Source organism: Perognathus longimembris, chromosome 18, assembly GCF_023159225.1.
Source record: "Perognathus longimembris pacificus isolate PPM17 chromosome 18, ASM2315922v1, whole genome shotgun sequence".
In the NCBI taxonomy this organism is placed as follows: Eukaryota; Metazoa; Chordata; class Mammalia; order Rodentia; family Heteromyidae; genus Perognathus; species Perognathus longimembris.
The window spans coordinates 23,150,851-23,177,481 of record NC_063178.1 but is presented as its reverse complement, the minus strand read 5'-3'; the positions used below and the strand labels follow the sequence as shown (position 1 = coordinate 23,177,481).

General features: G+C 39.4%; 1 protein-coding gene across 2 annotated transcripts; it reads right to left on the bottom strand.

Annotated features, from left to right (window-relative positions):
• Positions 1 to 1,091: 1,091 nt before the first annotated feature.
• Positions 1,092 to 26,579, bottom strand: Mastl (microtubule associated serine/threonine kinase like). Of its 2 annotated transcripts, none has more exons than XM_048367934.1 (12): positions 26,336 to 26,579; positions 21,887 to 22,024; positions 20,686 to 20,825; positions 19,978 to 20,066; positions 19,083 to 19,189; positions 18,619 to 18,769; positions 17,514 to 17,686; positions 14,797 to 15,936; positions 12,677 to 12,818; positions 6,020 to 6,133; positions 5,230 to 5,331; positions 1,092 to 1,715 (listed from the first exon to the last, which is right to left on the bottom strand). In XM_048367934.1, exons 1-12 carry the CDS (start codon positions 26,519 to 26,521, stop codon positions 1,558 to 1,560), a joined length of 2,640 nt encoding a protein of 879 aa, XP_048223891.1. In that variant the 5' UTR covers positions 26,522 to 26,579; the 3' UTR covers positions 1,092 to 1,557. The 2 variants fall into 2 exon arrangements, with proteins under 2 accessions (XP_048223891.1, XP_048223892.1); XM_048367935.1 differs by having other exon boundaries at positions 12,677 to 12,815.
• Between the last annotated feature and the right edge of the window lie 52 nt (positions 26,580 to 26,631).

The following is a 26,631-nucleotide window of genomic DNA, read 5'->3' as shown; positions in this document are numbered from 1 at the left end:
ATAAAAGGACAATTGTTAATTCTATGCTCTCAAATAGGAAAAAAGTTGAAGTTATAATACTAGTTTGAACATTTTTATTAGAAAGAGTAACTATTAGAAACACTAAATCTAGTAGTTATTATAAAAATAAATTCCACAAAACCATTAACCCATGGCTTCAATGACATAGCCCTGATTATAATGGTCACTGTAATGACTATTTAAACTATCTCTATAATAATTTTAAACCTGCATTATCCTCATCAACTATATTTTAATAAGGTTGAGTGGTAACGGAAAGTAAAGACACTAAAACCAATGTGCAAATGAACAATAGTACTTAATAGACTATTAACAGAAAACTTACCTACAGTACTTGGAAATTTAAATTTTGCTCTTTTAGGAGTATGCTGAAAGCCTCAATGATTTAAGATATGACCTGTTAGCTAAATCTTTTTTTTTTTTTTTGTGGCCAGTCCTGGGCCTTGAACTCAGGGCCTGAGTACTGTCCCTGGCTTCCTTTTGCTCAAGGCTAGCACTCTGCCACTTGAGCCACAGCGCCACTTCTGGCCATTTTCTGTATATGTGGTGCTGGGGAATCGAACCCAGGGCTTCATGTATACGAGGCAAGCGCTCTTGCCACTAGGCCATATTCCCAGCCCATGTTAGCTAAATCTTGACATGTGCTTTTTCTTTTTTTTTTTTTTTTTGCCAGTCCTGGGGCTTGAACTCAGGGCCTAGGGCACTGTCCCGGAGCCTCTCTGAGTTCAAGGCCAGTACTCTACCACTTGAGCCACAGCTCCACTTCTGGCTTTGCTGTGTGTATTGTGTATATAGTGCTGATAGATAATCTGCTTATTCTAATTATATTTACCGAAAAAAGTAAATTGTTATTTTAAGGATAAATCTGTCTCTGGTAAGTTACAAATGACCATAAGATTAAGAAGTACCACATTTTCTATAAAAATTGAACAAGGTATTAAGACTGCTTACAGTGTATCACACCTAACCTTTCCCATACTATTTTAAACAAATATGTAATAGATACAAACACCAAAAGCAGTTAAGGCAGCAAAACTTTATCATTAGTTAAATAAACTAAAATTGTAGACTTTTTGTTTATTCCTCATTACTTAAAGGAGTTACATTACTGAGTGAAGGAATTTTCCAGAGACATATTAGGTTACACATGTGGCCTTAAATGACTACCCTTGCAGCCACAGTTTAACAGGAAGTTGTGTGCAAATGAATTACATTAAATTGTACATTTTTTTGGTGGGGGAGAGTTGTTATTAACACCAAAAAGAATGGTAGACTGAAATCAATAAGATCAACTTGAGGCTCTATTTAGTGGTAGTGTCACTCTAGTTCCATTGGTGCTTTACATTTGATAAAGTGCAATAAAATAAATAAGCTTTGAAGATTTATATATACAGTTCTAGATTAACTTACTGATTATATTCCTTACAGCACTTAAGATCTGTGAAAGCTATTGCATACATTAAAAGCTCAGCTGACTTGGGCACAAAATTATGAAGCTTCTACAACACAAGCTTAGACAAAGGAAATACTTATATGCTATAGACTAAATCCAGATACGGTGAGGTGCTGAGCGTTATTTCTGGCTTCAAAATAGGATGTGTCCGTTTCATCATCTGGTTGAGGGATGAAAGGCATAGTCTGATGTTGGAGATTTTCCCAGTCCACTTCACTGAAGAGAGGATGATGTTTCAGTTCTTAGGGGAAAAAAAAGACACAACAGTGTGTTCTTAACACCATTCCTTAAGTAGATACTGCTTTTAGGAATTCATAGCATGACACACACACACACACACACACACACACACACACACACTCCTACTTTGTGATGTGCTCATTTCAGAGATGTTTGTTTAATGTCTGTCTCCCTGTTAGGCTACACAGAGTGTATTGTGTCACCTGACATGTGATAGGAGTCTGGCTTATATTTATTAAGAGAGTGAATGATTAGCCATAGCAGAAACGATCTCTCTCACTGTCTTCAATCTTCTCACCAATTCCTGACTCAGAGAAGAGAGCCTGTCCTGCTTCGTGCTCCCTGATCCACTTTCGGATTTTTGGCACAATTGCCCTCGACACCTTTAACAAGAAGAAAGCCCTTTAGTCTTATTTTCTTCCCTATGCCCCATCCTCTATTCTATATGTACTTTGATAGTGCCTTATTTCTTCTTTATTGTCCTTGTTTATTATTTCATTTATTGTCTCTTCATGGCTCTAGGACTTCCTTGGTTTTGCTGACTTGAATCTTTACAACATGGACCAACAAGCTAGAATGTTTACACCTTACTATTGCTCTGCTTACAAGATGGCAAACTTTGCTCACTTTAAATATATTTTTGCTATTTGTCATCCTCATTCCTATTTCCTTCTATTAAAAGTATGTTCACTTATTGGACTAGATGGTGGTATTTAGTTGCTAGAAATAACCTCCCTTTCTCACTAACTTCTCCCTCCCTGCTGCCCTTCTGCAGTACTTGAGATGAAGCTACCTCTCCAGACCCTGCCTTCCACTTCTGAAGGCTATAGTGAAGACAGGAGCAAACCAGCAAGTGACAAGGCAGGAAATAAGCAAGGAAACAACAACAAAAAGCACTCTGACTTAGGGAGCATATGAGAAGACAAGCAACACATTATGTGTCTGTCCTGGAGGTGATGGGTTAGGAGACCTGTATGTCTGTAGTTGCTATTGTATAGTAAGACTGGTAGAAAAAAGGATAAAATGACAAACATAATTCACTTATGGGGAATATATCTTTTTTTATTTTTATTTTTTGGTCAGTCGTGGAGCTTGAGCTCAGGGCCTGGGCATTGTCCCTGAGTTTTCGTGCTCAAGGCGAGCACTCTACCATTGAAGCCACAGCTTCACTTGTAGCTTTTTTGGTAGTTATTGGAGGTACGAGTTTCCACAGACTTTTCTGCCTGGGCTGGCTTCAAACTGAGATCCTCAAATCTCAGCCTCCTGAGTAGCTAGAATCCCAGGTATGAGCCACCAGTGCCTGGCTAAAACAGTTTTTGTATTGCTGAGAACCTAGCTCAGTGGTAGAGAGTGTGCTTAGCATTTGCAAAACCCCGTGTTAATCCTAGTACCTAAAAAATAATGTCTTTTTTGGTATTAAGGTATGGTAATATATAGACAAGTAATTGTTATGCCCTAAAATGCATTTCCATGTAAAGTACGATATATTTAGAAAAGTGAGGTACATGTTGAAATAGGTTAATGACATAAACAACTTGGTATTTCCTGTTATGAATTTCAATAGTTCATTGGAGCACTTAAACCTATTGAGTGACTTTCAGGTGTTTCGCAATGTTGTCTGGGGTTACCCTAGGAATAGACCAGACTCAAATCTTTCTCCTTATGGAATTTGCATTTTGATGGAAAGAAAAACAGTGAAGAAATAGCATAAGGTCATGTTGTGGTAAGTACAATGAGGAATATAATAAAGCAGAGCAATGATAAAAGTGATGACTATAGTTTTGTTTTTTAACAGAAATGGATGCGAAATGAGGGGGCAGACATTTAAAAACTCGTATTTTCCATTCTCTATAGATAATTATGACTTAAATTAAGCTAATTGAAACTCATAAGCATAGATTTGAAGTACAAATAGGGTTTGGACATTTTGAGTCCTTGAAAAATTATTTCAGAATAGATATGAGTATCTGAATTCAACCTATCACGATTGATGTTCTAGAACCTGACCACTATTCATGGGGAGGATTCAGGTTTTTTTTTTTTTTTTAGGTTAACTTAATGCCAGACATTGCCTATGGAAATACATTTAACCAGTCTCAAGCTGAGTAAAGAATTCATCATTAAAGTAGACACTGGCGGCTCATGACACTCAGGAGGCTGAGATCTGAGGATCACAGTTCAAAGCCAACCTGGGCAGGAAAGTCCATGAGATGCTTATTCTCCAGAAAACTGGAAGTGGCACTGTGGCTCAAGTGGTAGAGCGCTAGCCTTGAGCTGAAGAGCTCCAAGACAGTGCCTAGGCCCAGAGTTCAAGCCCTGTGATCAACAAACAAAACAAAACAAAACAATTTTTTTTTTTTTTTTGCCAGTTCAGGGGTTGAACTCAGGGCCTGAGCACTGTCCCTGGCTTCTTTTTTTTTGCTCAAGGCTAGAACTCTGCCACTTGAGCCATAGCACCACTTCTGGCCTTTTCTATATATGTGATACTGAGGAATCGAACCCAGGGCTTCATGTATACGAGGCGGGCACTCTTGCCACTAGGCCATATTCCCAGCCCAAAACAAAACAAAATTTATTAACAATATTTGCTAGAGTTTTTAAATTAGGGTTTAATATATTCCATATTGAGACTACAGATTGTTTCATAATGTACTCAAACTAAAAGGACAATAAAGTTATCAGGGGATGTGGAAATCACCTTGCAGAGGATGGCTGAGGAAACCTGGTGGTCCTAGTACATCTGTGAATGAGTAATGGTACTGGAAATTAAACAATAAGCTACATATGTAATGATATTGGAAATTACGTGACACCACAATGGTATCGCAAATTAAGCAATAAGTCATATGTGGTAACTCATATTGTGATCCCAGCTATTTTGGAAGATAGAGACAGGAACGTGGTTTGAGGCTAACCCAGGCAAAAGTTAGTGAGACCCTCATTTTAACAAACAAACTGGGCAGGTATGATGGAAGCACCTGTAATCCCAGCTATATCGAGAGGCATAGGGTTGTGGTTTAATGCCAGCCCTGGCAAAAAGTGTAAGACCCTATCTGAAAAATAAATACACAGCAAAAAGGCTGGGGATGTAGGTTAAGTGACAGAACAGTTGCTTAGTAGGCTCAGGGCTCTGAGTTCAAATCCCAGTACCACAAAAAGAATTAAGCAATAAGAAATTATCAAACAGAGGTATTCATCCTACAGATTTCCTGCTTTTGTTGATGGTTGACTTTTAACAAGTATGATGAAACACCGAAGACAGTGACAGTATCAGATTGTTTCAGGTACCACAAGAGTCAAAAACTTCAGTGTGAATATCTTGACTTCACTGCATTTTAAGGTGGAATAAAGACAAATACAGTTCATGTGTACCCAGGAGGCAGAAAGAAATGGAATTATCTTTTTATCCATTAGTGATCAGATTATCTTCAGTAACATACTGGAACTTGGTATTATTAATAACCACCACTAGGAACAACCAAGGATAAAATAGTGGACTAACAAAAAACACTCACCTTTCATTCCAGCTCTCTTGGTGTCATCCATGGTTAGAAGAATTTCCACTGCATTTTGAGCACTGTCAGATAACTTTTCTTCATCTTCTGGCCAAGGAATATCTATTAATACAAATATAACTCAACTACACAGTGATAAATCAATGTGTCTTTATGAAGTCCTGGGGATCAAACCTAAGGCCTTTGATCATCCTAGGCAAGTACTCTACCACTGAGCCACGGACACGAGCCTTAACTGTTTGTTATGGTAGTACTGGGGTTTGAACTCAAGGCCTTCTACTTACCTGGCTGGTGCTCTTATTACTTAAGCCACAACCTAGCCCAATTTGCTTTAGTTATTTTTTGGATGTGGTCTCCTGTTTTTGCTTACACTGGGCTCAGACCATGATCCTTCCTATGCCTCCCACGTAGCTGGAATTACAGGCACATGCTATCATACTGGCTTGTTACGTGAGATGGGGTCATTCTTACTGTCTGCAAGGGATGGCCTTGAACAATGATCTTTCTGATTATCTCCCAGTCTCTGGAATTACAGATCTCTCTGTCTCTCTCTCACTGTCCCTGAACTTTTGTGTTAAAGGCTAGTGCTCTACCACCTGATCTCTACCACCACAGCTATACTTCTGGCTTTTTGGTGCTTAATTGGAGATAGGAATCTCATGGACTTTTCTGCCATGATGGTTTTGAACTCCAGTCTTAAGATCTCAGTCTCCTGAGTGCTAGGATAGATTACAAGCATGAGCCACTGGCTCTGGGCTTGAATCTATTTTAATATTAGAAAAAGAATCACCTCTTTTTAGAATGTTCTGGAATACTTGTTGTGCTGTTTCATCATTGAACGGAGGAATTCCTGTTAGAAATTCAAATAAGCACACTCCAAGTGCCCACCAATCGACTGCAGGACCTGGAATTCAAGAGGCAAACTTTAAGCTGAATTTGCAAGCATTTTCTACAAATATACAACAAGGCAACTTTAGTACATAGATATTTCTGTATGTTCAAGACCTTCAATGCCTAAGACTTTCTTCTGTCCTCATAAAAGTTTAAAAAATCCCAAGTTATCTTCATTTAGGCAATGGGAAAATTACTTTCTTGTATTTTCCAAGAAATTACTCAAGTTATTATTGCAGTTTCTCTTTTTGGGGCTTGAACTCGGGGCCTCTTGCCCTTGTTCGGCTTTTTTGCTAAATGTTAGCACTCTACCACTGTGTCTGGCTTTTTGCTGGTAATTTGGAGATGAGAGTCTCGTGGATTTGTTTCCCTGGACTGGCTTTAAACCAAGATCCTTACATCTCAGTCTCCTGAGTAGCTAGGGCTACAGATACTGAGACAACAGTACTGGCTACCACGGCTGTTTAAAAGAACATTAAATCCATCTTTTTCAATGATAATTTCTGATATTCTGTATATCTTATAGTGGCTTTGAACTTAAGAACATACAGGGGTAAATTATCAAAAATATTCATTTGAACTATGGCTTTAAGAGGTACTTTTTTTTTTTTGCCAGTCTTGGGGCTTGAACTCAGGGCCTGAGCATTGTCCCTGGGTTTTTTTTTTTTTGCTCAAGGCTAGCACTCTATCCCTCAAGCCACAGAGCCACTGTGGGCTTTTTCTATATATGTGGTGCTAAGAAGTTGAACCCAGGGCTTCATGTATATAAGGCAAGCACTCTTGCCACTAGGCCATATTCCCAGCCCTGAGGTACTAATTTTTAAATAACATATTTACTGGAAGGAACATGTATGTACTTGTTTTTTTTGAGACAGGGTCTCACTACATTGCCTAGGCTAACCTCAGACTGTTATTCTCCTGTGCACCTCCAGAGTGGCTGAGGACTGCAAATTTGTGCCACTGTACTCAGCTATACAAAAATCTCTTCCTTTATTTTTTTTTGAGACAGCCTCCACAGCCTGGGCTTGAACTCACAAGTCTCTTGTTTATGCCTTCCACATGCTGGCATTATAATTAGGTGTGTATTATCATGTCCAGCTGTCACTGTCATTTTAAACACTGCCTTGCTGGCTTATATTTTTGTTTAGTTATGTTTAGAAATAAGTATTTCCTAAGCCAAGGTTAATTTCACCTTGGAAGATGCTTAACTTCAATAAAATTCTAGACTAAGAATGCGAGTATACTGCTAGATTTGCCTATAAATTATATTTTAAAGACAGATTCACAACATTCATTATTGTGATTAAGCAACAGCCACCATCCAATATAAAAAGAAGTAGGAAAGCATTGTGGAGACTGCCAATAGGAAAAAACAATTGCATGCATTTTGAGTGCCTTTTAACCAGCAAGCCACGGAGCCATAAGGAAGGACCACAAGGTGCTAATAATCCTCTGGAGGCTTCAGTTACTATAGTAACCACGGAAAGCACATAGACCACCGCAGTTAGTAGCCTTTCAAGCAGCACAGGAAAGGATTATTCCAATGGACTAATATAAGCATATAACAGGAAAGTAGGAGGAAATCAGGAAAAAATATATTTATATTTTACATAGATTAGAAATTAGAACATTTTTCCAGCTTAGCCAAAATGTACCAATGTTAAAAACATACCTGATTTTCTCCACAGATATGTTCACACATCCCCATATATATATAAGTCAAAGTCTAATAAGATCACATATTATAATAAGTCTTAGCAATTATGACATATTAGCCAGAGACAATTTCATTTTATATTGCTGGCTTTCTGATTTATAACCTATTCCTGTAATAGGAATTGTAGGGTTGATACTGTTATTTCTAGGCTTTAATGAAATTGAAATTTAAAGATTTAGAAAATTAAAGCCCTTCTGCAGCTGCTAATTTTACATTTTAAAAACCAAGACTATTTCTGCTGTTGTCATCAAAAGGGTTATATCTTCATTCTATAATATCGTTAAGTTATAAAAAGAAACATAACATATGCCTATTTTGTCTATTTTCTGAGAACCATGACTCTATGTGTCTTCCTGTTCATCATGTAGAGAAGACATTTGGACTCACAAATGAGATCAAAGAGAAAACATTATGCAATGTGATCTAGTTATACTTTGACTACTGACTTTAAAGTGCTTTGTTTGCCACTATGACTTTAGAGAGAAGCCTCCTTACCTGAAGCGAAAAATCCTGCATGTAAGAAAACAGTAGTTAGGAACACTGTATTAAAACATGAGATCAAGCCTTACACGAAGAGGGCCCTGGGTTTGATCTCCAACACCACGATCTAACTAATGAGAATTTCTAATAGTGTAATGATTAGTAACAAAAGTTATGGAGTGCTTCCAAGGAATTTTGCTCTGCTAGGTAAAAGGCAGAAAACGCACTATTTTAAAGAAATTTTCTCAAGATTTTAATAGTGGAGATAAATTTAACAATTAATTTTTTTTTTTTTTGCCAGTCCTGGTGCTTGGACTCAGGACCTGAACACTGACCCTGGCTTCTTTTTGCTCAAGGCTAGCACTCTACCACTTGAGCTTTTACAGCACCATTTCTGGCCTTTTCTATATATGTGGTGCTGAGGAATTGAACCTAGGGCTTCATGTATATGAGGCAAAGCACTCTTGCCACTAGGCCCTATTCCCAGCCCTTAACAATTAATTTCAACAAACCAAAATTACATAAATTTCTTCTTGTGGTGGTAGGGATTCAAATGCAGTCCTCTCACTTGCTAAACATGAGCTCTACCATTGAGCTACATCCTTAGCTCCAGAATAACATTGCTTTACACAGTTTATAATAAGGTGATGTAAAAGTCAATATCTCCCAGTAGTTGAAGGGTTGATGTATCAAAGATAAAACACTTGAAGTAATGAATAGAAAAAATCTGACTGAAAGTTAAGAGACTGGTTTTCCCCAGCCATATAAAAACACATTTACAAAACAAGACTTCAGAACTAGATGTATATTAAATAACAGAATGAGAATATGAGGCAAATAGAGGTTCCTTGACAGACAAAGTAATGTGAGATCTTAGAACCTCAAATGTAAGCAGCAGCTAAGTGGGAGCCAACGTAGCATTTTCATTTCTTTATCTGTACCAGTCCTGGGGCTTGAACTTAGGGCCTGGGCGTTGTTTTTGAGATTTGTTTTTTCCTCAAGGATAGCACTCTTCCACTGAGCCACAGCTCCACTTCTAGTTTTTTTTCTCGTTAATTGGAGATAAAAGTCTCATGAGCTTTCCAGCCCAGGCTTCAAACTGTGACTCACAGATCTCTGCCTCCCGAGTAGCTAAGGAGTACAGATGTGAACCACTGGAACCCGGAGACAAGTGTTACACTCTGTAGTACATGCTAGCCTGGGATTTGCTATATAGCTCAGACTGCCCTCGAACTCATGATCCCCCTGCCTCAGTCTGCCTGGTGCTGGAGTTACAAGCATGTAGCACCATGCTTGCCTACAAGTCTAGTTTTTACATGTAACATTTAAGTAGTAAGTATAATACGGAGTACCCAGTTTGGCCCTATGTCTGTTGCCTAGAGCGAGTCAGGACAGAGATAGAGATTTGGGAATGTTTCTATAGACAACTGAAATAATCAATGTGGTGAGATTAATATAAATTACGTATAAGTTATAGGGTATAGGGCGGAATCTTGAAGGCCATCTATTCAGTCATTTGTATCCATTGGTTTCTACATGTACAGATTCAACTGACTATGGGTAGAAAATATTTGAGAGAAAAAAACTCCCAGTATTGAACTTGTACAGAATATTTGCCTTAAATTATATGACAAAACACATAGGTAGCATTTACATTGCAATAGACTTTTTTTTGTCAGTTGTGGGGCTTGAACTAAAGGCCTGGATGCTGTCCCTAAGAGTGTTTTTATTCAAGGCTTAGTGTTCTACCACTTTGAGCCACAGCACCAATTCCTATAGTAGATGTTTTAAGGAATACATTTTTTCATATGAACTATATACATAGGTTATATGCAAATGGTGAGCCATTTTGAATTAGGGTCTTAAGCATCTTTGGATTCTGGTATCTACTGGAGAGTCACAGAACCAATCCTTCAAAGAGATGGCTACACTAGAAAGAAGTAAGGAAGGAACTACAGAATAACAATCAGATAAGAGGGATGACACTCAGAAGAGACTGTTAGATTTGGCAATAAGGACCCTGGACATAATTATAGTTGGGCATGGTGGCACATACCTATAATCCCAGCACCTGAGGGGCTTAGGCAGAATGATGAAGAGATCAAGGCCAGTCTGGGATATGTATGGAGCTACAGGTCAACTAGGGCTACATCTGGAAACCTTTTCCACAACAAAAAAAAGAGCCCACAAAAAAGTAAAAGAAGCGGGTGGACTGGAGATATAGCTCACAGGTACAGCCCCTGCCGAGGGGCTATGCAAAATGCTCAACTTGTTCCCCATACTGCAAAAAAGGATGTTAAATAATGCATGTACATTAGGTTGAATTGTATCTTCCAAAAAGATGTTTCCCCAGTATCTCGGAATGTGACTTCACTGGAAATAGTTATTCATTGCACATTATACTTAACAAGGCTAGGATGAGGTTAAACTTGACTGGCATGGGCCAACAATGCAATATTAATGTGGGTGACTTCTTGATGTTTTTCCAAGAATCCACTGACATTAAGATAGGGAGCAATACTAACATATGAAGAGGTAAAACTGGAACAACGCATCTGCAAGTCAAGGAACACCAAAAATGGACAGCAAATCGTCAGAAGCTAGAAAAGCAAGGAAGGATTATCTTGTAAGCTTCCAGATGGAGTGTAGTCTCAATATGATTTTGGATTTTGAGTTCCACAATTGTGAGGCAATACAAAATATAGGGGTAGTGTTGGGACCTCAAGGATCCCTTTTCCCCTACCTCCAGGGGAAAATGCCTGAACCCCAAAACTATGAAACAGACTCAGCCCTACCCCTCCCACCAGCAGAAGGAATAAGGCGTATCTCTGTGGACTTTGTTGAATTAAGGAGAAATGCCGAAATCCCCTTCCCCACCAGCCCCCCTCACGTGTCTGACGCAGGAAGAGAATCTCGGGGAGACAGCTTGATGGTTGAACGGGTCTCACAGGATTTAATTGGGAGGGGGGTTTATATAGCGGTAATGGCGGAAAGGAGGGGGACTGGCCATTGGCTAAGCCAGGCTGCCCATCAGGTGATGTCATGAAACTTCCTCTGTGGGCGGGGATCACAATCCCCCAAGGGCTAACACGTGCTTGCCCCAGGGGCTGGGGCTTCTCTTCCTGTTAAAGGCTAAAGCCAGCTGTGGCCTCTTAAAGGCACAGGTGTCCCCAACAGGGTAGGCACGGTACTGACATGGGGTCGAGGACATGTCTGTGTTTTTACACAGGATGAAAATGATACCCGCTGGCTACCTGGGCATTGTGTTCGGATTGTGGGGCTTATCTAGATCACTCGGATTGAACCAAAGAAGGTAAAACCATTGAGGGCAAAAGACAAATGGCTACATGTCCTTTAGTGTTTCGCTTTTTAAAACATTATTATTAATTTACTTTTATTATTATAGAAGTGAATTACAGAAGGATTACAATTAGATGAGTCAGATAATGATTACATTTCCTTTTGTTCGGTGTCTTCTGTTCCTTCATTCTCTACCAGAGTGTTTAGTCTTTTATATTTACAGAGTAAGAGTCATTCCTTTAATAAATATCATATATATGACAAATAATATTTCATAAATTCATTTCCTTTGGCATTAGGTTATTTAAGTATTAAAGAAATTTTAGCCAGGTGCTGGTGATTCATGTCTATAATCCTAGCAAGTAAGGAGGCTGAGATTTGAGGATCCTGATTCAAAGCCAACCCAGGCAGGAAAGTAAACGACATGAGACTCTTTTTTTTTTTTTTTTGCCAGTCCTGGGGCTTGAACTCAGGGCCTGAGCACTGTCCCTGGGTTCTTTTTGCTCAAGGCTACCTACCACTCTACCTCTTGAGCCACAGCACCACTTCTGGCCATTTTCTGTATATGTGGTGCTGGGGAATCGAACCCAGGGCTTCATGTATAGGAGGCGAGCACTATTGCCACTAGGCCACATTCCCAGCCCACGACATGAGACTCTTATGTCCAATTATCCACCAGAAAACTGGAAGCAGAGCCATGGCTCAAGTGGTAGTGCACTATCCTTGAGCACAAAAGCACAGATTCCCCACCCCCCCAATTTTTTTAAAAACCATTTTACTTTATTTATTTTAGGGTTTTTTTTTTTTTGCAAGTCCTGGGACTTGGACTCAGGGCCTGAGCACCATCCCTGGCTTCATTTTGCTGAAGGCTAGCACTCTACCACTTGAGCTACAGCACCACTTCAAGCCTTTTCTGTTTATGTAGTGCCGAGGAATCAAACCTAGGGCTTCGTGAATGCTAGGCAAGCACTCTACCACTAAGCCACATTCCTAGACCAACAATTTTACTTTAAAAGATGATGTAGTAACATATAAGCAAAAACCTAAAAGCATGCTTACCATGAGCTGTGCCCAATAAGAGCTCAGGTGCCAGGTAGTCTGGGGTTCCTAGAATCCTCCCATCATCCACTGGGGCTGCGCCTCTTCTCACACTCTTTGGAGTACGATAGGAAGTTCCTGACTTGGCCTTATTTGGGGTCTGCTAATTCAAAAAAAATTTAAGAGACAATTAATATCAATATTTTTACCATGGATAGACATATTGAAATGACAACCAAAAGCTAGAGCATAGGCTGCTAGGCATAACTTCCTCATCAGGGATTTGAAAATAAACTCGTACTAGTTACAATGATGAAAAAGCTCTTCTATGTAAAGTTGTAATATAATTATTGCCCAGCAGCAACCTGGGTTGATGGCAGGGTAAAGACAGGCTCTGAGGAAAAGGAACTCCTAAGTACTTTTCCAAGTTCTGAATAGGAAACCCAAGCCTCACAACTTAAAATTCGAGTTTATGCTTTTAGTAATGTCTCTCCAATGGAAGAAAAAAAAGTATATTTTTGGTCTGTGAAAGTAAAGTTCAGGCTGAGTGTGACCATGCATGTCTGTAATCTCAGCTACTCAGGAGGTAGAGATTGGAGGACAATGGTTTGAGACCAGCCTGAACAATTCTTAGCAGACCCTATCACCAACAAACTACTGGTATGCTGACGCAGACCTCTAGTCTCAGCTACATAGGAGGTGAAGCGAGGATAATCGAGGTCTATGGGCATCCTGGGCAAAAATATATAAGACCCTGTCGGGAACACAAACTAAAGCTAAAAGGGCTGGGATGTAGCTCAAGTGGTAGAGCACTTGCTTATTAACAAGTGTGAAAACCTGAATGCAAACCCTAGTAATAACACAAAAGGGGAAAGCCTTAAAAACAAAATACACATATTTTAGTATGTAGTATTTGAAAGAGCAATTTCAACTTCTTCCTCTAAAGAAAAAGAATATTTAAATATTTCCTTGGAAGACAGTAAGGTAGAGTACTTTCAGTTCCTATCTTAGAAGCGCTACAATCAAGTGAAAATATGTGATGATTGTATTTTCTTAGGAAAAAACATGCAGAGACATACAAATGGAAGAAAGCATTATTAAGAATAATTAAAGGCTGGGCTGGGGATATGGCCTAGTGGCAAGAGTGCCTCATATACATGAGGCCCTGGGTTTGATTCCCCAGCACCACATATACAGAAAATGGCCAGAAGTGGTGCTGTGGCTCAAGTGGCAGAGTGCTAGCCTTGAGCAAAAAGAAGCCAGGGACAGTGCTCAGGCCCTGAGTCCAAGCCCCAGGACTGGCAAAAAAAAAAAAAAAAAAAAAAGAAAGAATAATTAAAGGGACTGGGAATATGGCCTAGTGGCAAGAGTGCTTGCCTCCTACACATGAAGCTCTCGGTTCGATTCCCCAGCACCACATATATGAAAACGGCCAGAAGGGGCGCTGTGGCTCAGGTGGCAGAGTGCTAGCCTTGAGTGGGAAGAAGCCAGGGACAGTGCTCAGGCCCTGAGTACAAGGCCCAGGACTGGCAAAAAAAAAAAGAATAATTAAAAAATCCCTATAAAAACAACAAATGTGAGGACCATATGAATATTTGAAAGTAAAATGATATTAAATAAAATATATCTAATTTGATACTAATAAAAAAGCAAAAGCAAAAGCATTGAGCATTCAAAAAAAAAGAATAATTATTGTCAGGCACTGGTGGTTCAAGCCATAATCCTAGCTACTCAGGAGGCTGAGATCTGAGGATAGCGGTGCAAAGCCAGCTGAGGCAGGAAAGTCCACGAGACAGACTCTCATCTCCAATCAACCACCAGAAAACCAAAAGTGGCATTGTGGCTCAAAGCCGTAGAGTGCCAGCCTTGAGCTGAAGAGCTCAGGGACCATGCAGAGACCCTGAGTTCAAGCCCTAGGACCAGCACAAAAACAAACAAAATAAAAAATTTAAAAATTAATAAGAAATCATCATTACTACTAGATTTGCCTTTCTACATTGAAACTTCCAACAATCCACAGACTCTCGGCAAGGAAACAAAACTCTAATTTGCTTAGAAGCAAATGACTATCTTTATAGTTTCTTTTCCTAATGTTCAAAGAATAACATGGAATGTCATTTCCAAAGAAGGACATAATATACCTGATATGGCATGCAGGACCTTCGTTTTTGAACAGGGGTTACGGCCATGGGATAGGAGCCACTATAAACACCGGAAACTTCCATTGCATCAAAAGAAGGAATGCTCATCTTGGATGGTTCTGAGTTATTCGATGCATTAATGTGACTGTTAAAACTTCGAAAAGCGACAGCATTTCTCTTAGAGAGAGGTAATGTTTTCAACACCTCTGAAGAAGGAGCTAACATTCCTTGGTTACTGTCTTGGACAGCAGGGTTCCCATCATCTTCTGGAAAGGTCTTTTCTTGACAGTTTGGTGATACAATAAGATCTTCCATATTCGATTCTTCAAAAGAGGACTCTTTGATGCTTTTATCAGGATCTGAGGACTGCCTTTCCAATGAACTTTCCATCACAGAAATCCCAGGAAAAGAAGAATCTGAGTCCATGCAAATACTTTTAGGAGCTCTCTCGTCATCAGAACATAGAGAAGTAGAACTTAGGTCATCCTTCTGATTTGCCTTTTCACAATCTTCATCTAGTTCACACATAAGGTTCTTTGCTATCATTGGAATACATAATTTTTCTGGTGTTTGTTGTCTACTATTAAAACAATTAGCAATGTTTTCCTTATTAGCACAGTCATTTTGCTGATTTCCGTATAGCGAAAGCTTAAGATTCTGGACTTCAGTTGTTAAGCTTGTACTTTGATCTGTATAGCAATCTATCATTTCATTATTATGCTTATACCCTACACAATTTTTTTTATTCTGCACGATTTCCTGGCAAGGACTAGAGTCAATCAGTTGAAAATTTCTTTTTAAATTTCTTTTCCCAAGGAGCTCTTCAGACACACCACCTGAGTCCACAGCTCTCCGATGTGAGTGGTAGAAACCAAACGGTTTTTTGTCAGCAGCCGTGTTTACATTATTAATGTCCAGTTCTCTTGCTTCCCAAGAAGCTTCCCCAGAGAAGCACTTTTCAGCAAGTTTTACATAAGAGCTTCCAGTGGCTGGATTGACACTGCTGTCACGAATGGGAGAAAGGGCTAATTCAAGTTCCTTTTTATGGAAACTTTTGGTCTCGATGGCATCTGTAAATTTCATACACAGCTTTTCAACTGTATTCCAACTCATTGTAGAGCCCAATGCCTTGTCACTTTCCTAAGAGAGAGAAAATGCTTTCTTTAGTTATATAAAGCTGATACTCTTAACCATCTAACCTGTAACCACCTACTTTACACTGGCAATGAAACCAAAATTAGGAGGAATTAAAAACCACTGCTAAGTAAACTGATGATGCATTGGTAACAAAATACTTTTCTTAAAAACTGCTTGAATGCCAACTCTTTGTGGACAGTCATTAGAACTTTGTAAATAATATTGCAATTTGGTGCATGGTGACCAGGATTTTTATGAAAACATTCAATTAGTGTGAATCTTCAGTACTCTCTAATAGTGCCTATTTTCAATGTATAAAAATGAAATAATAACTGCCATTAACTTATTTAGTAAGGAAGAAGAGCACTTAGTCACAGTCTGAAAGAAAATTCCTGAATTACAGTTAAACATTTTCCAAGCATAAAATGATGAATGTGAAGATTAGTACAAGGATATCAGATGGTCTCTATGGTTCACTATTACTCCTCTGCTACAACAATCTGATCATTTGTTCCTCAAAATGAAGATTGGGAGGAAAAAGGTAAAGCGATATATAGTTTGAAATAATATATGCTATGCTTATTAGAATATGAGGGATGAAACACTAGGAATAGAAAACCTGTTTATCTTACAGCATTTGTACATATCATAGCTTATAAACAAAGAAGAAAAAGGATATAGAAGCCCTACTTTATCTAAAGTTAATTTGCCCTCACAGACTAATATCCAACAATAATGAAGAAACCAGAGTACTGAGAATAATCCAAGTTATTTAATGAAGTGGAAGGTTTATTCTAACAACACTGTTTTATCAGCATCCAATGAAGGAGAGCATACAATTTTACATTTTAGTTTTTATCATCTTTTAGTATCTATTACCTTTGATAACTTTAATAATAATAAATGGCAAAAAGTAGGGCTGGGAATGTGGCTTAGTGGTAGAGTGCTTGCGTAGCATGCACAAAACCCTGGGTTCAATTCCTCAGTACCACATAAATGGAAAAAGCCATAAATGGTACGGTGGCTCAAGTGGTAGAGCGCTAGCCTTGAGCACAGAGAGGCTCACGGACAGAACCCAGGCCCTGAGGTTCAAGCCCTAGGACTGGCAAAAAGAATGGGAAAAGGCAAAAAGTAATGTACAAGTTAAGTAAAATACTTTTAAGTAAATCCATTCATTTGGCAAGTAGATTATTTTGAAGGACCCACCCATACTACTCTTTGGTCTAAAAGCTCGTTCTGATGAGTTGTCATTTCATTAAGTGAAGAATTAGTGGGAAACACAAGAGAAGGGGGTAGTAGTTGTAAAATATAAGTTAAAAAAACAAAATGTTTCAACAAAGTAAAGTCTATATCATGGTAGATGCCTATATGCCAAAAACATTTACTATAATTACTTAATCACAACTGAATGAGAAATTAAATACTTCAAAAGAATTCAACAGGATATCCAGGAAAATAAATATTTTTTGATAAATATCTCAACTGTCATTCATGAAACCATTTCCTTATAGAATTTGCATGAAAAGGCATGATATGTCTATCATTAACTTGACAAATGGGTAAAATAATTGCCTTCTGACCTGGCTGTCATTTTCCCACTTGGGACTGCTGTGGCATTCTGATTCCACACTGGACACAAAGGTGTGGGACTGGCTACTGGCACTAGATGTCCCCAGCCTTTTCCTAGACTGGAGCAGATTAGAAGTTAAACATTTCACAGGCACTCCTGGGTTGGAGGTAACTGTTTCAAGACCTGTAGGAAAGCAAATATTGAATCACATTGAAGTTTTCTTGACTCCTTACAGAACCTAAAACTTCACAGGTAATTACATGATATATTGTATATCGGAATGATTGCTTTATAAACATGATCTGACTATACGGACAGTTGCAGGTGTTTCTAGATTTATTTTCATTATGTTTAGATTCGTAAATTGTTACAAATGTAGTAAATACTGCTCTGAATATTTTAACAAAAGAAAATCTAACATTTGAAAGTAAATATTAGAACAAGGGAATTAATTTACAATTAGAAGGAAATCAACTTTGAGTCATTATTTATGATCCAATTTGGAGTTATTCTTGATAAAGAAACATTACTGATGTACCATGTCCACAATATACTGTAAGGTTAAAAGGAGACTAAATTTACTCAATTCAACTGGTAATCTAAAACTATAGCTTTACTGGGAAGTTAGATTTATGCTCTCAAAGTACTATAAACTGTAGAATTTCCTTTCTTTTTGGGGCAGTGTTGGAGATTGAACCTGGGGTCTTATACAAGGTAGGCAAATACTCTACCACTATACTACATGCCCATCTCTGTATAAAGGATCTTCTTACTATGACTGGATAAGGAAAACCTGCCACAATCACTGTCAGAAATGGCAATTAATGCCACAGGATGGTTCAAACAGTTACATTTTAAAATTATTAAAATGAAAATTGAAATTTAGAATTTGGAGAGCAGTTTTGTTCTTTTGCCAGTCCTGGGGCTTGGACTCAGGGCCTGAGCACTGTCCCTGGCTTCTTTTTACCACCTTTTTCTGTTTATGTGGTGCTGAGGAATCGAACCCAGGGCTTGATGCATGCTAGGCAAACACTCTGCCACTAAGCCACATTCCTAGTCCCAGTGTTTTGTTCTTTCAAGTACACAATACAATAAACTTTTTCCTTTATACTCACATGAGTTTAGTTCTTTGCCAGAATAAGAAGTAATCTCTTTTTGATCTATACACATAGGACAAATTAATCCTTGGGAAAGTTGTGATATTTCAGCTTGATGGGCTGAAAGGATGTCTGCAGTCTCCTGACTGTTTTCGGCACTTGGTGTGAACTATTAAAAGTAAAAAGTTGAAACATGAGATTTACCTTGAGAAAAGTCATCTAATATAATATAGATTGTTACCCCATCTAAGTAGACAAGTCTCATACGTGGTATTGTAATCTAGATCTTTTTAAAAATAAAAAGATAAAAATGCTTTAAATAAAAGATTAAAATACTTTTTTAAATAAAACGAGAAATAAAATAAATTTTTAAATAAAAATCTATCTTACTTAAATTCAGATCATTTTTAAAGGAGATTTTAAATTTTAAGTGATAATCATTAAATGGTATCTTATATGAGTTTTTCTTATGAAATACTTACAAATCCCAAAGAACTGATGAGAGACAATACTTGTCCTGGTGTTCTTGAGTAATCTTGTTTAGGTTTAGCCATTGATGGTGTTGTAAGGATATCCATCATATTGATATCTATGCACAAAAGCCAAAGTAGTGAATTTCATTAAAACCTTTTATTGTCAACAGAGAGCTGTGGCTCAAGTGGCAGAGCACTAGCCTTTAGCACAAAAGCTCACGGACAGTGTCCAGGCACACGCACACGCGCGTGCACACATGCACACACACACACACACACACCTCCCCCAAACCTATGGTCGTTACTGACCAAGTCAATGATCACGTTTTGAATCTGCCCCTCTTTCTACACTATTAACCTTACCTACAAAAGTAGTAGCTTTTGTGTAGTGTAAATATGTACAGAGAAGCCCTGGGTTTGATTCCTCAGTACTGCATGAACGGAAAAAGCCAGAAGTGGCACTGTGGCTCAAGTGGTAGAGTGGTAGCCTTGAGCAAAAGCAGCTTAGGGATAGTGACCAGGCCCTCAGTTTAGCCCCACAACCAATAGCAGCAAAAAAGTATTGGCAGGTTTTTGTTTTTTCCTGTGCTGGGGGTTGAACTCGGCCTGGGTGCTGTCCCTGGGCCTTTTTGTGCTGAAGACCAGCACTCTACCACTTGAGCCACAGTACCACTTCCAGCTTTTTTGAGTAGTTTTCTATTTTTGGGGCTGGAGACAGAACCCACCCAGGGCCTCATGCTAAGCCCACATGCTACCTTGGAGCTACAGCCATAACTTCCTCCCACTGTTTTTTCATGTTTAACAGAGAATGCCACCTCTTCTCCCCATCATTACATATTTCTAGCATCTTTTGGGATAAATAACAATCACAGTTTAAAAGTTACTTGCCTACAGTTTTCCTTACCTCTATTCAAAGTAACTTTGGAAAGGCCAAAATCTGTCAGCTTAATATGACCCTCATTGGAAATGAGCATATTGTCTGGCTTCAAATCTCTGTATATACAAAAGGCAAGTAGGAGATAAGTAAAGCAAGAGCAAGTTTTTATGTGACAATCGTGTATATGTGGAAGTGGCCAGAGAGAGAAATACCTCTTATAAGTGAGACAAATGAACCATAACATTTACAATAAAGGTATTGTTATCTATGAAAAGTGCCAAAAGAAAACATTATTTGTATAGTAGGATGTACAAAAAAGTTAAATGATTTAATAGTACATTGTTTCATATCATTATTATTATTTTGCCAGTCCTGGGGCTAGTGGTAGAGTGTTTGCCTTGTATACATGAAGCCTTGGGTTTGATTCCTCAGCACCACAGCTATACAGAAAAAGCCAAAGGGGGCGCTGTAGCTCAAGTGGTAGAGTGCTAGCCTTAAGCAAAAAGAGGCCAGGGACAGTGCTCAGGCCCTGAGTTCAAGACCCAAGACTGGCAAAAAACAAACAAACAAAAAAAACCCCAAAACAACAACAACAAAAATCCTCAACTCACTTAAGCTACTACCAAATTTTCAATAATCTGGAAATGGGCAAGTGGGGATTGGAAATCATTGAGAGTCAAATAATTAAGACGTAAATTGACTAAGTACGTTAAGTTGGAGAAAAGCCGGCTTTACCTGTGGATGATCCCATGTCTATGCAGGTAATCTAGAGCTAGTGCTACTTCAGAAATATATTTTACAGCCATCTCCTCATCAAAATAACCATATATATGTAGGAGCGACTTGACATCTCCGCCAATAAGATATTCCATCACCTATCAAAAACAAGTTTAATATTGCAAAATGAAACTATCAGTACCTTAAAATGTAGTTATGGAACATTAGTTACATATTTTTACTTATAAGAAATAATTTTCTTTTTCCTTCTTACGATTGAATCAATGGAACTCTATGATGACATCAAAAAGGAAGTTACCATTAAAGAGAAAAAATAGGTAAAATGATATTTACAGTATGATCACATTTTACTATTCATTTTCACTTTGTTCTGTTAAAAATAAAACAAATCCCTTTTCTTGAATTAGTGATAACGCAGGGGCAGGGAGGGGATGGAGGAGAGGTGCTTATCTTTGCCTATAGACACCTATTTACTTTCCTTACTGTTCTCTCATTAAATCTACATCATATTTAGCATCAGCCTAGGAATTCTGGAAGGCTTACAGAAGGATTGGCAATGAACTAAATCTTCAGGTACCAGAAGAGTTTATAGATTAAGAATCATTTTTGGGGGCTGGGAATATGGCCTAGTGGTAAAGTGCTCGCCTCATATACATGAAGCCCTGGGTTCGATTCCTCAGCACCACATATATAGAAAAAGCCAGAAGTGGCGCTGTGGCTCAAGGGGTAGAGTGCTAGCCTTGAGCAAAAAGAAGCCAGGGACAGTGCTCAGGCCCTGAGTCCACACCCCAGGACTGGCAACAAAAACAAAACAAAACAAAAAAGAATTATTTTTTGTTTGAATAATTACTTATGAGAATAATGAAGAAGCTGCAAGGTCACCTTTCATGAGTCTCTGGAACACAAAGCTACTTTGCATATTTCAGATTTGTAACCCTCCCTCCCTAGTCTAGTAAGGAGGTTACTTAAAAACAGATCTCGTTCTATGTGTGTGTACACACACACACACACACACACACACACACATCATATTGGTATTTTTTCTTTGCAGAAGTCTAATAATACAATAGGTAAACTGGCCAAGGTCATAAGCTAATGAGTGTCAGAGCTGGAATCCAAATATAAGTACACTGAACCTAACTGTGATCCTTAACCACTGCCTTCAGTGATTACTAAAGAAAGGTTACGATTTACTCACCAAATAGACATTGCTTGCTGACTGCAGTGAGTAATACAAGTGGACAATGAAAGGACTTTTGCTTAGTGCCAGTGCATCTCGTTCAGCTTGTACCTGATGAGTCATATTTTTGTTGATCATGTCTGCTTTTTTAACAACCTGTAATAGATAATATGACCACAGATACACTTATTTTATGTTTTATTATAAAATGTTCTTAGTGCCCAAGGTTGCCATCATTAAAACACCAAGAATGAGAAAACATATAGTTATCATTTTGACCTCACCGTGCCAGGAGGAAAATGCTATAAAAATAGCTAAGATGGTAAAACAAACAAAAACTAAGAAAATATTATCCTCAAGACACTATTAAGTATCAGTATACTTGATATGTTATCACATCTGTTTTAAAAAAGACAAGGAATTAAACAAATGCTCCCTGTCTGATCTACCCTCCACGCCAACCCTTGATCCTGGGTCAGAAGAAGAGGAATAAAGCTGGGTGTCGTGACTCATACTTGTAACCCAACTTAGCTACTCAGGAGACAGAAGTTGGTTAGGATCATAGATTCAGGTCAACCCTGAGGAAAAAGTCAGCAAGGCCTCATTTCAGCCAATCAGCTGAGACTTGTGGTGCAAGTTTGTCATTATGAGTAGTGTGGGAGGTCTAAAGAGGAGACTCACAGTCCAGACATGCCCGGGCAAAAAGTGAGACCTTACCCGAGAGAGAGCAAAAAGAGCACACGCTCTGGCTCAACTGAAAAGCACCTTCCAAGCAAGTGTGAAATCCTGAGGTAAAGACCATTACTACAAAAAAAATACATCTTACGTATATTATAAATTTTATTAAAAATGACAGTATTCAAATATTATATATATTTGTAATTACATATCATTAATGTTTATTAACATTACCTACACTATATCCATTACATCCATACATATACATTTTAACTTGTAATTCTTAGGTGAATAGAAATAGAATCAAAATACTGGAAGTTTTCAGAGAGAGAGACAGAGACAGAGAGACAAGAGACATGTGTGTGTGTGTGTGTGTGTGTGTGTGTACACTCAGGCTCTTGTGCTCTGGCTTGGTATTTTTGCTCACGGCTGGCATTCTACCATTTGAGTTATACTTACACTTCTAGCTTTTTTTTTTTCTTTTAAAACTGGTTAATTGGAGACAAGAGTCTCGTGGATTTGTCCGCCCAGGATGGCTGCAAACCTTGAAGCCACTGGGGTAGCTAGGATTACAGATGTGAGCCACCAACTCCAGCTTGTTTGCCTCTTCCTTAAGCAAGAATGAGCAGAACTACTGAAATAGTCTCAAATGCTGTCTTACATGTTTCAAGTTTCAAGAAAACTGGTCTAAAAATAAAACTATAATCTACATTAGTGTTGAAGCACTAAAATGAGCATTCAGTGACATTGGGATCCATTCTCAATACTATTACATGAAGAAAAGACATTCACTATAATAATAAAACCATTAATAACAAGATGAATTCTAGTTTTTGTCCTTTCATTTGAAAGCTGAGGGGTAGAGCACTTGCTTAGCATGAACTTGGCCCTAAATGGGATCCTGAGCACTGAAAATAAGCAAAAAGAGAAGGGAATTGATAAAAGCAAGCCAGCAATGTGATGTATTACTTGTTTCTGTGAGGGTATGTTTGTCTTTTCATCACTGTACCTAACGTCTTTAAATAATGAGTGAACAAATTAAATGCTGTTTTCTTTTGGGGTTTTTTTGGCCAGTCCTGGGGCTTGGACTCAGGGCCTGAGCACTGTCCCTGGCTTCTTTTTGCTCAAGGCTAGCACTCTGCCACTTGAGCCACAGTGCCACCTCTGGCCATTTTCTGTATATGTGGTGCTGGGGAATTGAACCCAGGGCCTCATGTATACAAGGCAAGCACTCTTGCCACTAGGCCATATCCCCAGCCCCTAAATGCTGTTTTCAATTCAAGGGTTGATGAAGCAAAAATATTGTGAACAAGATTTTTGTTATTTCCTCTTCAGGAAGTAACAATGTCAATGGGTTGAATTGTGAAAGATCAGAGATTTGAAGGGGAAGCTGAGATAAAGCTTTATACACAGTAAAATGGATAAGAAGCAGAGAAAGGTAGAAGAAAAAGAGGAAAAAACCAACAAACATAATCTCAGAGGCAAAAAAAATACACAGCTTTAGGAGACTAGTCATCTGGTGTTACTACAACAAAGGGCGTGCGTGCACAAGACACAGTAGTGATCGCAGTCCACATTTTGCAAGTATGATTCCTTTTTCAGGGCTCCTGGACTTTAGCTCATGTCATAGCCTATGAAATGAATACAAAATAAACATAACAATTCCAGAGTTAGCCAACAGGAGTTCACATAAGTGATCCCAGCTACCCAAGAGGCTGAGATCTGAGGACTGGTTTGAAGCCAGCCCTGGCAGAAAAAGTCCTTATCTCCAGAAGTGAAGCTGGTAGAGTGCTAGCTTTGAGCAAAGAAGGCTCAGGGACAGAAGAGGACAGTCCCTGAGTCCAAGCCTGAGTCCAGCCCAGCACACCACCCTCCTCCCCTCCACACAAAGATAACAGTTCTAATAGACTAGATATGGAAACAAGTCCTGATGAAACTCAAGGGGAAAAAAGGAGGCAAAGACCATCTATTGTGTGATTTCACTTACATGTGAAATGGCCCTAAAAGACTAATGTGGAGAGGTCGAAAATACAGATCAGTGCTTCCCTGTGGCTGACATAGTAAGGAAGGAAATCTCTGTAGATTGGAAGGAAATATCCCTTTTGGGCAGTGAAAATATTCTTAAAATTGGATAGTGGTGATAGTTACAATACTATTCAATTTACTAAAAGCAATTGAATTGTAAGTAAATAATAAATAAAACTGAAAACTAGATTGTGGTGACAGTTACACAACTATTTTACTAAAAGCTTTTGAATGGTAAATAAATAAATAAGGTGAAAGTCTGCGCTTGGGTAGTGACTTAGGAATAGAAAGACAGGAATAAAAATGTCTGTAAGAGACAATTGGTAGGACTAGTTATGAACTACAATACATGGAATGAGAAACATAAAATGACTCCAGATTCCTACCCTGAAGGATAAGAGAAGATGGTGTTTCTGTTAAATGGAGGGGGAATACAAGAGATTCAGAGTTTAGGCACCTAGTATAGAGGACTGTTTAAGATGAGGCAAGTATTTGGAGGTATATGTCATTCGCTTGGCAATGCCCTGCAGACTTCTTTTCCTTTATCACGGACACACATTGCTGAAAAGTGAGTCATTTAAAATCTTGGGAGTGGATGAAAACCAAGTGGGCAAAACTGCTTCAAGTAAGTGTGGAAAGTACTTAGAATGACTTAAACTAGGGCTGGAAATGTGGCTTAGTGATAGAGTGCCTGCCTAGCATGCATGAAGCTCTGAGTTTGATTCCTCAGTACCACATAAACAGAGCCGGAGCTGTGCTCATGTGGTAGAGTGCTAACCTTGAGCCAAAGAAGCTCGCTCAGTGGCAGTGCCCCAGGTCCCAAGTTCAAGCCCCAGGGCCGGCCAAAAAAAAAATATGGCTGTATGGCCAAATTCTTGATTTATGACATATTTCAGCTTACTATAAATACATGAGCAATTTAAGTTTCACGGGAAAAGTTTGGATAGGGAAAAAAAAATAGAGTGACTTCTTTTTATTGAGGCATAATCTCACTATGTAGCAAAGGCTGGCCTTGATCTTGACCCTGCCATCCTCTGGAATGTTCGGATAACAGGCGTGCACCAAGCAGAATTGTTTTTTTTTTTTTTGTTAGTCCTGGGGCTTGGACTCAGGGCCTGAGCACTGTCCCTGGCTTCTCTTTGCTCAAGGCTAGCACTCTACCACTTGAGTCACAGCGCCACTTCTGGCCATTTTCTATCTATGTGGTGCTGGGGAATCGAACCCAGGGCTTCAAGTATACAAGGCAATCGCTCTTGCCACTAGGCCATATCCCCAGCCCGCAGAATTGTTTAATGAGGCTTTTATTTTGGTTGTACTGCAGTTCAGATATTAAACTATGATCAGATTGGGTACAAACAAAACGCAAGTTTCACACTTAAGCCTGGCAAAGTCGGCGCTTAGTAAGAAGGACACTGAAGATATATACATACGGTGAACAGCTAGGACTAAATGAAAGAGATTTCATAACCGGGGCCGGGCATGGTGGGGGCTCATGCCCTGAAATCCCAGCACTCGCGAGGCTGACGCGGGAGGGAGGCCCGGGACCCCAAACGTAAACAAAGAAACCCTGCGGGAGGGAGAGAGTGGCCGGGGCGGGAGGGGGGGCTCGGGTTGCAGAAAGCTGCAGAGCCTTGGAGGTAACTGCTGGGCTGGGGGGGGCGGAGAGTGCCTTCAGGCCCCCGCATCCGCCCGAGCCGGCGCGCGGCGAGGAGAGGAGGGCTGAGGGGTCCACGCCCGGTATTTGTTGACGTCCACCCTTCCTACCTTCACCGCGTACAGCTTGCCGCCTTTCTGCCCCAGATACACTTTCCCGAAAGCGCCACGGCTAATGGGTTTCACTATGGTGAATTCCTCAATGGAGGGAGGTCTGGGTACCGGGATCCTACTGGCGGCGTGCTCCCACGCCGCCGCGCCCCCTCCGCTCTCCTCGTCCCCCGCCTTAGGCTCCATCGACGGACCGACGGACGGACGGACGGCTACTCGCCACACGGAAGCGGCACGGCGGCGGCCGAGGGGAACCTCACCCCGGGGCAGCTCCCGCCAACTGGGTTCAAAGCGAG

Excerpts from the sequence above, each read along its gene's own strand:
- Mastl (XM_048367934.1), bottom strand. The coding sequence starts at position 26,521 with ATGGAGCCTAAGGCGGGGGACGAGGAGAGCGGAGGGGGCGCGGCGGCG. Across the intron at positions 20,067-20,685 it reads AGACATGGGATCATCCACAG|AGATTTGAAGCCAGACAATA; the intron begins GTAAAGCCGGCT and ends TTGTATATACAG. Across the intron at positions 17,687-18,618 it reads TGGCAAAGAACTAAACTCAT|GTCTTGAAACAGTTACCTCC; the intron begins GTGAGTATAAAG and ends GCTTTCCTACAG.